General features: G+C 41.2%; 1 protein-coding gene across 2 annotated transcripts in view; it reads right to left on the bottom strand.

Annotated features, from left to right (window-relative positions):
- Window positions 1-8,934: 8,934 nt before the first annotated feature.
- The window catches only part of LOC139566183 (SH3 domain-binding protein 4-A-like), a 38,240-nt gene continuing 30,774 nt past the window's right edge, over window positions 8,935-16,400 (bottom strand). For both annotated transcript variants that reach the window (XM_071387189.1, XM_071387190.1), the window contains exons 4-5: window positions 11,205-11,393; window positions 8,935-10,912 (exon numbers count right to left, since the gene is read on the bottom strand). In XM_071387189.1, the coding sequence (XP_071243290.1) occupies window positions 10,688-10,912; window positions 11,205-11,393 (414 nt within the window). In that variant the 3' untranslated portion in view covers window positions 8,935-10,687. The remainder of the gene's footprint in view (window positions 10,913-11,204; window positions 11,394-16,400) is intronic.

Raw genomic sequence — 16,400 nt, 5'->3', positions numbered from 1 at the left:
ATTGTGTGGGCCTTTAATGTAACAGCCTGCCTCAGGGGTTATTAACTAAGCACCTAATTAATATTTTCTCCATTTATCACAGTTCAGCCAGAGCTGCATTTTATTTTCTGATCAGCCTTTCCTAATCATATATGAGACTATTTAGGGTAGGACTATTAGTGTATGCCTATGCTTAGGACTATTAGTGTATGCCTATGCTTTGTAACTAAATAGTTTATGCATAAATACCCACACTGCAACATATAGACTTGTTGGCTAATAGGCTATATATTTTGTTTATTCCTACAAAAACGTTTTTTCCCCAAAGAAGCAAACTAATTATACAGCTCAACTCAAGGCAGGTGAGAGAGAGTAGAGAGAAGAGAGAAGAGAGAGAGAGAGAGAGAGAGAGAGAGAGAGAGAGAGAGAGAGAGAGAGAGAGAGAGAGAGAGAGAGAGAGAGAGAGAGAGAGAGAGAGAGAGAGAGAGAGAGAGAGAGAGAGAGAGAGAGAGAGAGAGTAGAGAGAGAGAGAGAGAGAGAGAGTAGAGAGAGAGAGAGAGAGAGAGAGTAAAGAATGATGCTCCTACTAGGATCCAGTCAAGGGAGGCCTATAGCCTTTCTAACTATCTAACTGTGCAACCTGACTCAACAGGGCCGTGTTCCCCACAAGTTGCTTTATATCCTTGCGTGGCTCATTGATGCAGCTTGTGGTGGGAGCTGGGATCAATAAAATTAAGAAAGGAAGCTGAGGCTCATCACAAATCAACACATTGCAAATAATGTTGCCCTATCCAGCTCCCTAAAGGAAGACAAAGGAGTCTCTCTCTCTCTCTCCCTCTCTCTCTCTCTCTCGCTCTCTCTCTCTCTCTCTCCCTCTCTCTCTCTCTCTCTCTCTCTCTCTCTCTCCCTCTCTCTCTCTCCATGTGAAATGTCACTTCTTTATTGGTGTTTAACCAGTCCTACTGCCTGACACCTGAGACATCCTTCCAGCCAGGCTAGCTCATGCATTTTACATTAGCTCTGATGTAAAGTGCTTCAGTGGCATGAAGAGACATCAGCAACATTGATTTCCTTCCAGTTCTCTCAGTTTGCGTCTCAACTGGCTGTCTTTTCCCTATATAGTGCACAACTTTTTACCAGAGCCCCATTGGATGTGGTAAAAAGTAGGGCACTATGTGGGGAATAGGGTGCCATTTGGGATGCAAAGTGACTTTGTTAGTTTTTGTTAGTTTTAAAAGAACATTTGGTGCCAAACAAAGTGATTTTAGTAGCCCACGGTTTCTGTATATTACACCTGAAAGCCTGATTAACAGCTAAATGAGGATACATTTACTGTTCTAACTTCTGCTCTATCTAGTTCTACGTTCAGCGAGGTTTGACATTTCTCCTCCCCTGAAATCGACCCCACACACTCAGAAGTCCCTTCACTTTATCTTTCACTCCATTTCCAGTGTACCTGGTACTGCCTCTGCTATGGTCCAGCGGACACAGCCTGCCTGCAGAGGAGAGGGTACACTACAGGTGGACGGAGAAACAGTGCTGAAACACTGCTGCTATTTTCAGTAGGGAAACCGGAGTAAAATGGACACCACACACACACACACAGACACATGCGCAAACATGCACACACACACAAGCACGCACGCATGCATGCACAGAAACACACACACACACAAGCTGTTGTGAAGCAGGATTTGCATATCGTCTTTAACCAAAAATGTAGTTAACAGGAAAAAATGTACTTTATTCTATTCTATACTATTCTATTAAATGATATTTGTTTATAGATTAAATCAAACGGGGCAGCCTGTCACCTACACACAATTTCTTAGAGGAGCTTGAAATGGTGTGTGGATTAGAATAATATACATATTGAGATGGAAAGCAGAACACTCAACACATCTGAACACATGGGACCCATTCTGTTGCTAGGCACTGGCAGTTTCAAGAGCCTTGAAGTGTTCCTGAGACGAAAGGAAACGTGTCAAGGTATAGACACAAGGATGCATTCAATGGAGAATAGTAACACCCAGTAGACTTCATTTTGAGCTCAGACTTAAGCAACGATAAAGGTTAAAACCATAGAGATACATTGCAATACAATGCAATTTCATTCTGTGGCTAAAACACAGAACAGCCTATTTTTAATTTAAATTTAAATTCATACTTTTTTTAAAGGGGTGGATCAGCTTTAATATTGCGGAAATATTGTTGCTTCCATCAATGTAATTGTCTGCATCATTTCCTATCCCCCATATATGACATAAACATGAATATATATATATACACATATATACATACATACACATACATATATACAGACATGCATATACAGTACATACTTTTTTTTAGAATATACCTTTATTATTCCCCACAAACCCTGCCACCCTCCCCCCAATTGGAGTAAACTAATAAACAATAACACTTAGGCTTCTACCTTCAGTTTATACATCTTATACACATTTTACAGACACAATCTATTTTACAATAGTTATATTTTGTTTGTTTTTAGTCCTTCCTCTATTTACTACTGTATATACATTTTAAGGACCCTGTATGTTTGCATTGGTTATCTTGTTGTTATTAGTCCCACCCTTCAGCTCCATTCAACTCATCTCATCTGTCTCTTAACACCATCCATTTTGGATTTATTTTTGCCATATATTTTTCAACTGTGCTGTGATGCATCACAAAAGTACTGAACCTTTCTATTCTCATAGCTTCTACAGATTGTACATTAAAGAGAAACATTTTTGCTAAAATAATTATTATATTATTGATTGATTGACTATGGCTTTTCAAATCACCCAGTATTGCTATCTGCAGCGTTAGTTTTAGGCAAATGTTGCAATTCTTCAACCATTCCTGGGCCTGTGACAAAAAACGAGCTACATATGGACAGTGTCAAAATAAATGATCTAATGACTCTGCCTCCTCACAGCAGAATCTGCAGAGCTGGGAAGATTGTATCCCCCATATATATAACGTTCTATTGGTTGCAAGAAATTAGTATAATCATTTATACTGAAAAATTTTACGTTTTGGGTCAGGGTTGTTTTGCATGTCAATTCATAAACCATGTGCCATGGAATAGGTACATCGAAAATCTCTTCAACTATTTTGCAATTTATCTTCCTTACTTTTTCCCCCTTCTACTTCCCTCTTCCATTTCTGTGGTAATTCTGCAATTAGTTGGTTGTAATTTTGGGTAGAGCAGACATTTCAATATGTCTGTGTTAGCTGCATGTGTGACATAATACCACCAGTCCTATTTATGATATAATTTTAAAAAATTATACCTTTTTTAAACATTTTATCGAAAAATACGTTTTTTTTTAATCAATTAGTATATTTGTTGTATTATTTGTTCTGTATTTTCAGGTGGATTAAACTTAAATTGCGACCAACTGTCTAAGGCTTGTTTAAAAAAATCACAATATTTTTGAGATTATTTCCTTTTCAAACAACCGAAAGTGAGCAGGTGTAATCTGAATAAAGGGAAAAAGGCCATTCTTGAACATGGGGTGAGACATTCCTACCAATTTACTAGAGAACCATTTCGGATTAAAGTATAACTTTTGTATGACTGATGCCTTTAGTGAGAGGTCTAATGCTTTAATATTTAATCATTTCTGCCCTCCGAATTCATATTCGTTATATAAATAGGCCCTTTTAATTTTGTCCGGCTTGCCATTCCAAATGAAATGGAATATTTTTTTGCTCATATAATTTAAGAAGCAGGTCACTAGGTGTAGGCAAAACCATAAGCAAATAGGTCAACTTATTTAGAATGACTGTATGGAAGAAATCTACTGTAGGCTAAATGAAACTCCAGTCATGTTTTTAGAAACAATTACTACAGCACTCCTAGTATAATAATCACTTTCTCATTTGCAGAGGTTAGAAGAGGGGATGGTCTAATAACCTCCTATTGATTATTTTTAATTTTTAAATGTAACCTTTATTTAACTAGGCAAGTCAGTTTAAGAACAAATTCTTATTTACAATAGCGGCCTACCCCGGCCAAACCCGGACGATGCTGGGCCAATTGTGCGCCGCCCTATGGGACTCCCAATCACGGCCGGATGTGATGCAGCCTGGATTGGAGAGAGAAATAGAGAGAGAGACAGACATAGAGAGAAAGAGAGAGGGGAGAGAGGGAGAGCGAGAGATGGAGAGAGAGGGGGAGAGAGAGAGGGAGAGAGTACCAGTCTCCCTTCGCTGCTGAACCAGTGAGACCTCTAATTAAAGTGTCCCCTTTGTGCCATGGGTGTCCTGTCCTCCTCCCGTCCACCTGACTTTACTCCTACTCTCATGTGCTGACAGTATAATTTACAGAACTCTACAAGACTCCATGGGACGCTAGTGAAAAAGTGAACAGGAAAAGTAACAACAAGGCCATTTGGTATACTGCTTAGGACAGCCTTTTTATATGACCAGGCCTAGAGAGTAAGACTACTATAACTATCCTACACTGGTTTCACCTGAAACTAGGTTAGCAGGCTTTTGTTTCCTGGTTAGATTATTTATTTCCACAGATAAAATCTTTTTGAATATTGTATAAACATTGAATTGAAATCAACAGGATTTAAGATAATCACGGTGTGTAGTGTTGTAGAGTGACTAGACCCTCCCCCTCTCTCTCCCTCAGTGTCAGGCTGTTGGCAGTAGAAACTCAAGTGCTTTCCCCCTCTTCTCAGACAGAGGCAAGCTCACTCCCTTGGCAAGTGTTTATATGGAGAGGTTACCATGGAGACAGCAAATCATCAAAGCAGCACATTCAGCCAATATGTTCTCCCTCCCTATAAATTACAGTACTTTATGAGTGAACACACACACATACACTGGTACATGGACACACTGGCATACACACTATAGAGTCACATACACACGTGCATACATGCACGGACGCACACACACAGAGTCAGGGACAGAGGTGATTATTCATGATCCCAGGGAGACAGGATATGAAATCAAACAACATTTAGTAAATGGGACAAGCATTGCCCTCAGCTCACAACATCTTCCATCTGTAGACTAATGATCACATCATCCTTACCTCAAAAGGGCTTCCTCCATTATAAAACCCACTAGCCTAGGCACCTCTTTTGACTATAACAGTTAATTTACAGTTTGAGAAATTAAAGAACACATGAGGTGAAACATGGGCCTGGGAAACTAAACCCTTGCCCTGTCCCAAGCTTCAATTCCTCAGCTTATCTGAGAAAGTGACGATTGTAGGCCTGCTTTGCATTTGTACTTTGCATTTGCGTGAGGATTTCTTTCACAGCCATCCTCAATGTCCCAATACACTGTGTATGGTCTGGACTGGCCTTAATGTCTCATGGGCATTCATTGGTTTATGCATGATTCACAAGCAGAGGGTCGAACCCCAGACAATGGTGTGACCCTCTCTCTGAGCACGCACGGTGAAGGCCATTGAGCTGTAACCAGGCGACGGGCAGGGAGGAATGTTTATCGCCGTGGTGACTCATATGGAAGCAGGAAGAAGGGAACTGCAGGTGCCCCTCCATCACCATGGGGAGTCTGTCTCCGTTAGGGAGGAATAATTATCATAGATTGAGTTTAATTACATTTTTTTAACAATCACTTTGGCACTAATTTCAGAACCTTGATGTCATTTTTCAAAACTCTACACACAAAACTCACAACCAATGATCAAAATGCAAATTTTTCAAAACTCTAACACTTTTTCCAATTGCTTGGATACAATACACATAAAGCTAAGACCATTTGTTCATTGAACTAAAATCAACTGTTCAAAATGACACAACTTAACATCAAAGTATTACCATTTCAAAATGCAATTCACACAATTCACACATCTGAGATGACTGTCTATTCATTTCATTACAATGATCTAACTATCAATTGATGCAACTGCTCAAAATGATAAGTAACTGTTACATTACTCTTAATGCATAGTTTTATGGAAACTGACAAACAATATTCCATGTTTAGATCATGAAAGTTTCAGGATAACAAGATCCATTGACACCAATTACCGTGGAACATGAGCCAATTCGACTACATTATCTATGGATGTAATATTTCATCATCATTCTTTATCAGACACTGTTTCTATGGTCCCATGTACCACTTTTCCAGACCATGTTTTCAGATTTGACGTTACTGTACACTCACCGGCCACTTCATTAGGTACACCTATCTAGTACTGGGTAGGACCTCCTTTTGCCTCCACAACAGCCTGAATTATTCACAGTGTTGTACGTTAAGAGATGCCCTTCTGCACACCACTGTTTTAAACAGCTGTTATTTGAGCATTTGTGACCTTTCTGTTAGCTTGAATAAGTCTGGACATTCTCCTCTGACCTCTCTCATTAACAAGGTGTTTTTGCCCACAAAACTGCCGCTCACTGAATGTGATTTGTTTATCGCACAATTCTCTGTAAACTCTAGAGACTGTAGTGCGTAAAAATCCCAGGAAGGCAGCTGTTTCTGAGATGCTGGAATCACCATGTGTGGCATCAACAATCATACCACGGTCAAAGTTGCTTAGATTACGCATCTTGTCCGTTCTAATGTTTGGTCGAACAACATCTAAAGCTCTCTACTCTATATACTCTATATATTGAGTTGCAGGCAGCCACATGATTCGCTGTTCGAATGTAACCTTCCTTGATGGGCTAAATCAGGTCTGTAGAGCTGATGGAATGACCTATGTCATTGTGTGGGATAATGTCAGGTTCCACCATGCTCAAATGGTGCAAGCATGGTTTCAGGCCCATCCACAATTTACCACCCTGTACTTACCCCCATACTCTCCTTTCCTTAACCCGATTGAGGAATTTTTCTCCACATGGAGGTGGAAGGTATATGATAGGCGCCTTCACGAACAAGCCACCCTTCTCCAGGCCATGGATGACGCATGTAATGACATCACGGCAGACCAGTGTCAGTCCTGGATTCACCATGCCCGAAGATTATTCCCAAGATGTTTGGCTAATGAAAACATCCATTGTGATGTGGATGAGAACCTGTGGCCAAATCCACAAGACAGGGTTGATGGAAATATAGAAGTACAGTAATCAATCTTTTGTTTTGCTTTTTACAGTAAACCAGGTGAGGAACACTGGCCTTTACTGTAACTGTTTTTTCTATTTTTGTAGCTAATTCTTTTTGCTTTGATTCAAAGAAACCTATGTTGGGATTTTATTGTATTTCATCGATAAATTTCATATTTTGTTCAATGATTCCACTGTGTCTGTAGTATTCTCTCTACTAGTCCTTTTACAGTGATGTATTTACGTGTAGTAGCATAATGAAACATGTATCACATATTTTGTACTACAATATTTAATGATTGTACGAACAACTACACAGTGAAACTATTGGTATCTTGTGTGTGGGTGATCTAAATGAATGTTCCTATGGTAATTCATGATAAATGAGTTATTTGAACCAATGATTCTGCAAGTGCAAGGTTTCTGTAAAGATATGAATGCACAATGCAATGTTTTGAAAATTGGACAGCCTGTGTTACAAGTGATGACCGTTTTGAGTTTTGTGTCGAGAGTTTTGAAAAATGACCACAAGGTTCTGAAATTAGTGCCAAAGTGATTGTTAAAAACTGTAATTAACCCCATTATTATTATATAAAGGTGTGACAGGACAGACAGCTACACAATAATAGACGTGATCTATACGTTTAGGAATGCATTGGTGTCTGGCTACTCTTCTCCATCTCCTCTTTTTTGCTCCCCCTCTTTCTCCTTCATCCTCCTCTCTTTTGATAGATGCACGTTGAGCCTGTCCTCTCTCTGTCCAGACTGTGGAGAGGTGAGGGGGAGGCACATTTCGATCAGACCTATGGAAATCACATTGATTCAACTGCTGCAGTGCCCTTTGCTAGGCTCTAATGAGAGCTCTACCTTCAATATTGGGCACAGAGAAAGTTTCATACATTTAAACATCCTTCTACTGAACTATGTGTAATACCTCGGCTTGGGTAGCCACTCTCATATCGCTTGAACTCAGATCAACCAAGGCCGCCCATGAACTCCAACAACTAGTGACGCAGGTCCTAATCCAGGCACTAGTCATATCCCGTCTGGACTACTACAACTATCTGTTGGCTGGGCACCCCGCTTGTGCAATCAAACCCCTGCAACTTATCCAGAATGCCACAGCCCATCTGGCTTTCAACATTCCCAAGTTTTCCCAGGTCAAAAAATGTAAATAAAAGTTGCACTTGTCTTGCTGATAGCTTCTTTACTGAGGAAGAATTGACTTACTACGACTGTGATATGTGGTCGTCTCGCCTAGTCATCTTAAGATGAATGCACCAACCATAAGTCGCTCTGGATAAGAGCGTCTGCTAAATGACTTAAATGTCAAATGTAACGAACAGACAGTGGCTGCAACCCAATCTCACTTTTTGACGGCATAATTTGACATTTGACTTGCAATTAGACCTTGGCGCAACTTGGACGAACGTCAAGACGGGACATTTGTTTGTGAGATCCTGTTGCATACAGTATTTCATCCATCCATATATTACAGTGATTTGTTGTTCATTATAATATCTTTGTGTTTTCATGAATTCCAGAATTGTTTTAGCTTAATTCATTAATCAGTTACCTCATTAAAAGTACCTTTTTTTTATGGGAATACAAAAAAAAAGTGGGATTCCTTTTGCAAGTCTACAATTAATTGTGTTATTTAAATTCAGTATGAGATTGATCTCCTTAATCAGCCTGATGCAAGTGCTTAGGAATGTCTTAAATTAGCAAACAAGCCAACTGGCCACTAGCCCAAGAGTCCGATAACTCCTCCTCAGAAAACACTATAGCCTAGGCTACTCTCTCACTCCTTTGTGTAGGGCCATACTGAGACAAATCACATTGAATAATGTCTGTGAATGTCGAATCACGGAACACAAATTCCGACCATGAACCTGCCGGACAGAAGCACTTTAGAATTGTCAGTCATTTTATTGAGTCAATACGAACCAACGGGTAAAGACAACAACCAATAGAGGCATCGATGTGCAGAACTTGCCAATCTGTACCGTCACAGACCAGTGTGACCATTTAACTACGCAAATAATACTATTAATATTTCATCTGAAATTCACAAAACATACAAAATACAGCTCTTGCACTGAAAACACACAGTAGCGTTACACGAAGAGAAAGACTGTATAACGATTAATAGCTCCGGAGTTTAAGCTTTTGATTGATATCATTGAAAATGCAAAACACAGCAACCAAAATACATTCATGAGCAAATCAAGGACAAAAAGGCTTCATTAGTTCACAAGCTTCAAAATGGCGTACCAAACCATTGAAACCATCACAGCCAATTTAATTCCTCATGATAATTGTTCATTCCGTTACTGCCGGTTAAACAAATGAAATGAAGAGACCATGTTGTGAGGTAATTCTGCTTTTCAACTTTCAGAAAACAAAGAGAAAAGATCCTTGTTGGATACATTATGTAATTATTATTCAGCTTTTTGTGGCACGCATTTTGTCCTAAAGTGAACATAGAGGAAACTAACCAAAGGGGGGTTATTCTGAACTTATGATACTTTTGTGTAGAACAATAAGCTGTGATAGCTAGGCTAGCACCTAACTGTTTTGGCAAGCAAAAAGTACAAAGAGCAGTCAAAAAGAGATTTGAAGCACAGGAACACTTAAGGGCGATAGAAATCCAAAGAGGTTGCGTATAATATAATGCACTTCATAAATCAAGTTTCTGTACATTTTTCATTTGAAATATATCTATATATTTAGTGGGAAAAAAGCAATAAAAACGAGTGCTATGCCACTTTCTGTAGAAAAAAAATGTGTAGCAAAAGACGATACAGATTAAAAACCACCCTTTAGAAATTGATTGTAACATCAACCATTATGAAATCACATCGATATTGTGGCTTAATAATAATCTACTGTAAATTCCAATAAGAGTGTTGAGTGTTTAACCCTCTAGAGAAATAGACCTACAGTCTATATCTATGTGCTCTGTGTGAAGTGGTGGTAACTGGTTACAAACCATTGTAGTCCTGTGCAACAGGATGGGAGCAGGGTCAAGAGTTGAACGTTCAAGGTATAACAGCTACGGTCAAGGTCCGATTGGTGATTGGTCATCCTGAGGGCTGGAGGAGGCCAGTAGTAGTCCTGCTGGATCCATAGTGCCAAGCTCCAGAGACTCAGTGTGCATCCTAAATGGCACACTATTCCCTATATATCGCACTACTTTTGACCAAGTTCTTGCAAAAACTAGTGCACTACTATGTAGGGAATAGGGTGCCATTTCTGACATAGCTTCAAAATTCTCTGGGTGTGAACTCTAACTTCAAGTTAAACCAAACGTTCACCTAGTCTCCCACTGACGTCAGTGCATGACTAAGTTAACATTTCACGTCAGTGGAAGTTAGGAATCACCCCTCAGCTCCTGAGACTCACTACTTCCTACATAGTGCATTGCTTCTGACCAGGCTCCAGCCAAAATGTGTGGCCTACATTTACACAGGCAGCCCAATTCGGATCTTTTGTTCACTAATTGGTATTTTGACCAATCAGATCAGCTCTGAAAAAGATCTGATGTGAAAAGATCTGATGTGACTGGCCAATTAGTGGGAAAAATATCAGAATTGGGCTTCCTGCGTAAACGCAGGCTATTTAGGGAATAGGATGCCATTTCAGACGTAGATGGTTTAAGATCAAATGGCATAGTCCCCCTGTCCTACAGGGCTGAAGGCAGAGCTGCGTAACGTATCTAGGCTGTTGACCAGAATGAGCGTTCCGGTGAGGTGCTTCCAGCGCTTGGTTATGGGATTCTTCATCCGGTCCAGGCCCAGGTGCAGCTCCTGGATCACGTCCCGGTAGCTGTCCCCAATTTGGGCCGCCCAGGTCAGCAGGAAGTCATAGGCTGGCTTCCACATTGACTGTCAACATAGGATCAATCAATCAATTGACTGTCATAGAACAAACGATCAATCAATCAATCCAATGTACTTGTAAAACCCTTTAAGATCAACAGAGGGGACAGAGAATCATTCCAAATGCGCGTCTAAGGTCAAGTCTGACTGGCTGATATAAAAGAACACTGCACACAAGAACCAGATGGCAGGGTTAGCATTTTCTCACGTCCATTTTGATTACCGGTCTGAGGCAGCCAACATCAGTCACACCCAGTAAATGTTACAGTACCTAGAAGTAATGGGCTGATAATCTCACCTCATTGTCCACCAGGCCGTTCTTGTCCCTGTGCGGAGCCTCGTATTGCTCCATCTGCTGCTTGTTCACCCGGGCCAGCTTCTCCGCCAGCTCCCTCCAGCGCGGGGCCACCTCCACGGCCGTGGTCAGCAGGACAAAGTCCATGATCAGCCTGGCCACCAGACCCTGGCAGTCCATCTTCAACAGGGCCTAGAGGAAAGGCCACACAAAGACAAGTTGATTTACTCATTCAGGCTTTTAATTCCTGCTGGAGCATAGGTCGTCGACAACAGAAGACAACATTTAGCCACGACACAACAGTTCAACAACACACCCCAAGGATCAGCAAAGACACACCATTGTGTCACATGGTGTTCACCATTAAAGGGGGTAAAGACATGACTATCTAGACATAGTGAAAGGAGTGGGGAGGAACAGCATTAGGGGGCCAGGGTATTGTCTTGATACAATACATGTGCGTCTCTAACTACGGCTACACTATCCCTCCCGACTCTCTACAAAGCCTGCTGTGAACTCTGAGGGTGATTTATAGCATGATTGAGAAGAGCCTCTCTAGGTCTTACCACACAAACGCACATATGTGTTGAACAAGAATGAAACCAGGAGGCCAGAGAAAATACACTAGTAGTCCCATCCTCTCTCCACCAGAAACACCACAGACGAACAGGGGATGAAAGAAACAGAGAGACAGTTAATCAAGTCTATCAGGATCCCACGAGGAGGTGGGCTGACATACAGCATGTCTGTGTAGGCTACAACCCAGGAGGGCTATAGAATATCAAAGGATAATGGAAAGTACAACCCAGTAAAAACAATATGTTTTATGTACAGGAACTCGTGTTTTCAAGTCTGAGCCAACCAGTTTAAGCCTGCCAATAAGAGACCGCATATTTTTCACCACTAAATCTTACAAAACAGTTAATACATAAACGTTTTTTCCACTTCAAAGTCTCTTTGGAGAGTTTGCCTGCCACTTGACAGGATCTACTGAGACAGGTACACTATGTATATCTTGCACAGTACCGTATGTAAATAGAAGAGCCAGCATTTGTTTGCTTTGCAGAAAGAGAATGAGGCACACTGGGAGCTGAGTGCCTTCTGCATCCCAAATGGCACCCTATTCCCTATATCGGTGTTTCTCAACTCCAGTCCTCCAGTACCGCCAACAGCATATATTTATGTTGTAGCCCTGGACAAACACACCTCATTCAACTCATTTAGGGCTTGATGAATAGTTGAATCAGGTGTGCTTATCCAGGGTTATGTTGGGGTACTCGAGGACTGGAGATGGGGAAACATTGCCCTATATTTATTACATTTTATTTAACCTTTATTTAACTAGGCAAGTCCCCTATGGGGCCGTGGTCAAAAGTAGTGCACTAAATAGGGAATAGGGTGCTACTGGGACACATGCACTGTCTTCAAAGCATTCCAGTGCTACTCCAGTCACCTCGGCCACCTGGCCTGACTCTGAACAGCACTGTTTTAATGAGCTGGCCTCTGTCCTGCGCTGACTGCTGAATCAGGACTCACATTTCTGTCAAAGTTACTAAAATAGGACTGCAGCATAACGTCCACCATCACCACCACCTGTCTGGCTACTGGGCCGGCTTCTACCGCCATCTGCCAACAATGGCAACTGAGTCAACCGTGAATGACACAGTGGAGGGACTCAGTTCAATCACAGACCTAATGCTGTGTCATTCACACCATCTGACACTGGTCTGGCAGGGCCGAGTAGTCAACATGGTAGCGTAGTCACTAGGCTGAGTACCAAATGGCACGCTATACCATGTATCAGGGGTATTCAACTCTTATCCTACGAGGTTCGAAGCCTACTGGTTTTCTGTTCTACCTGATAACGAATTGTACACACCTGGTGTCCCAGATCTAAATCAGTTCCTGACTAGAGGGGAACAATGAACAAAATGGTGTGGAACTGGCTTCGAGGTCCAGAGTTGAGTTTGAGGGCCCTATACAGTGTACTACTTTTGACCAGACCCTTATGGAGTGCCCTTTGGAACGCAACTCTCGTTACCATGTCACAGTGTAACGATCGTCCGAGTAAGGGTCGGACCAAAATGCAGCGGTAAATGTGGACATAATGATATTTATTAAAGTAAAGACGAAACACGAAAACACTTTAACAAAATACACGAACGACAAACGAAACAGTCCCGTGTGGTAAACATACAGACACGAGAGACAACCACCCACAACAAACAATGTGAAACAACCTACCTTAATATGGTTCTCAATCAGAGGAAACGTCAAACACCTGCCTCTAATTGAGAACCATATCAGGCAACACATTTCCCAACATAGAAACACATAACATAGAATGCCCAACCCAACTCACGCCCTGACCAACTAAACACATACAAAAACAAGAGAAAACAGGTCAGGAACGTGACACACAGTTATGTCATATAGCCTTCAACCAGCAGGAAGATTAGTTGAATCACTGTCTCTTTAAACCTCTTAACTCAACATCCATCTTCATAATCCTTCAATCACTTCCTGTCATGGAAACCTACAACCGAATGACATGTCATTTCCCCATACAGTGCTGAGGAGTTGGGTAATTTATTCCATGGCAGCAGATAAACTTTGTGATAATGTACTATGGTTCATGCAGTAGTCTTTTATGAAACCAATAGCTAGTAATGTCATATTCCATTTTCTTTATCTTCAGAGAGGTACTGTATAAAAAGGAATCCAGCTCTTTTGAATGACCTCTTGCACAGTTCAGTGAGCGATCTCATTTATTTTTCAAACATTCCAGAGTGCAATGGAGCCTTATAAAAACTTCCAAATCCAAAAGGCCTTATGCCATTCACGTTTACCTCTCGTTTCAACTCTTAACCTAAACCTATGATAAAACTACGTGACTCGCTGAAATGTTCTGAAGCATATCCTGCCTGCGCACACGCGCGCACGCACACACACACACACACACACACACACACACACACACACACACACACACACACACACACACACACACACACACACACACACACACACACACACACACACACACACACTCAGACAGTTTCTCATCCGTTCAGAGAGCGGCACCTGAATGCCAGTGGTAAGCAGGCTGATGAAAATGAGGAAGCTATAGTGACATCCTTCAAAATGTCTGTGTGTGTGTGTGTGTGTGTGTGTGTGTGTGTGTGTGTGTGTGTGTGTGTGTGTGTGTGTGTGTGTGTGTGTGTGTGTGTGTGTGTGTGTGTGTGTGTGTGTGTGTGTGTGTGGATTACTCCATCTCTTTGACTTGATCCACATGTCCACTGGGGGAAAGCCCTGACAGACATGACTGACATCTCAAAAATACCCTGTGCACCAGAGCTCTCAGAGGCAGTTATCTCTCTAAGCTCCATTCCAAATGAGCCTGTCTGGCTCTTCTCCCTGCATTTAAAAGGCAGGGAAAGGAGCGTGCACACATACACACAAACACAAAGTGTCCCTGAGACTAACATCAGGGGAGAGGAGAGAGGAGATGGGAGAACACAGTAAGAAGGACTCAACCTCCTCATTAAAGTCAACCAGGGACTTTATAGGTGAGGAAAAGTTATCTACATCAGCAGTCTATAAACTTCTCTGTAGTTTGAAATAGGGAAAGTAGGCCCAACGGCGACTTTCAGTCATTCTATTTAATGGTGCGTACAGTACATAGGATGATGGCAGTGGTGACTGAAATCATTGCCATATCTATTTGTCAAAAGTGTTTGTGCAAAGTAATTCTCAACTTGCAGTGTCTCACTACACACAAAATGTATTACATGTATTTTTTAAATTTTGTATTCATTTATTACAATTCATATTTATAGATTGATTACATTTCATATTTAAAGATGATTTTTTATTAAAATGGTCAAAAATATATAAAAATAGCTTCTTAGTAAAGAGCAATTTATCAAGCAAGAATTTTGCTAGGACTGTCTGGGAGTGGTCTGAGTAAGGAGGGGAAAACAGAAAACTAGCTGTTATTGGCAGAGAGGTTTGGAACTCCATCCCACCAAAACAGGCTGAAATTTCAGGCGGTCTTTTCAAACTCTTACAATAAAAGGTCATTTTGGTCATTTTCACACAATTCCACAGTAGTATTCCAACCTCATAGTGTGGATATATACAGTTGAAGTCAGACGTTTACATACACTTAGGTTGGAGTCATTAAAACTCGTTTTTTTCAACCACTCCACAAATTTCTTGTTAACAAACTATAGTTTTGGCAAGTCGGTTAGGACATCTACTTTGTGCATGACACAAGTAATTTTTCCAACAACTGTTTACAGACAGATTATTTCACTTATAATTCACTGTATCACAATTCTAGTGGGTCAGAAGTTTACATAAACTAAGTTGACTGTGCCTTTAAACAGCTTGGAAAATTCCAGAAAATTATGTCATGGCTTTAGAAGCTTCTGATAGGCTAATTGACATCATTTGAGTCAATTGGAGGTGTACCTGTGGATGTATTTCAAGGCCTACCTTCAATCTCAGTGCCTCTTTGCTTGTCATCATGGGAAAATCCAAATAAATCAGCCAAGACCTCAGAAAAAGAATTGTAGACCTCCACAAGTCTGGTTCATCCTTGGGAGCAATTTCCAAATGCCTGAAGGTACCACGTTCATCTGTACAAACAGTAGTACGCAAGTATAAACACCATCTGACCACGCAGCCATCATACCGCTCAGGAAGGAGACGCGTTCTGTCTCCTAGAGATGAACGTACTTTGGTGCGAAAAGTGCAAATCAATCCCAGAACAACAGTAAAAGACCTTGCGAAGATGCTGGAGAAAACAGGTACAAAAGTATCTATATCCACAGTAAAACAAGTCCTATATCGACATAACCTGAAAGGCAGCTCAGCAAGGAAGAAGCCACTGCTCCAAAACCACCATAAAAAAGCCAGACTATGGTTTGCAACTGCACATGGGGACAAAGATCATACTTTTTGGAGAAATGTCCTCTGGTCTGATGAATCAAAAATAGAACTGTTTGGCCATAATGACCATCGTTATGTTTGGAGGAAAAAGGGGGAGGCTTGCAAGCCGAAGTACACCATCCCAACCGTGAGGCACGGGGGTGGCAGCATCATGTTGTGGGGGTGCTTTGCTGCAGGAGGGACTGGTGCACTTCACAAAATAGATGGCATCATGAGGCAGGAAAATTATGTGGATATATTGAA

Source organism: Salvelinus alpinus, chromosome 38 (genome assembly GCF_045679555.1).
Source record: "Salvelinus alpinus chromosome 38, SLU_Salpinus.1, whole genome shotgun sequence".
Classification (NCBI taxonomy): Eukaryota; Metazoa; Chordata; class Actinopteri; order Salmoniformes; family Salmonidae; genus Salvelinus; species Salvelinus alpinus.
The sequence above is the reverse complement of the archived record's forward strand: the minus strand, read 5'-3'. Positions and strand labels throughout refer to the sequence as shown.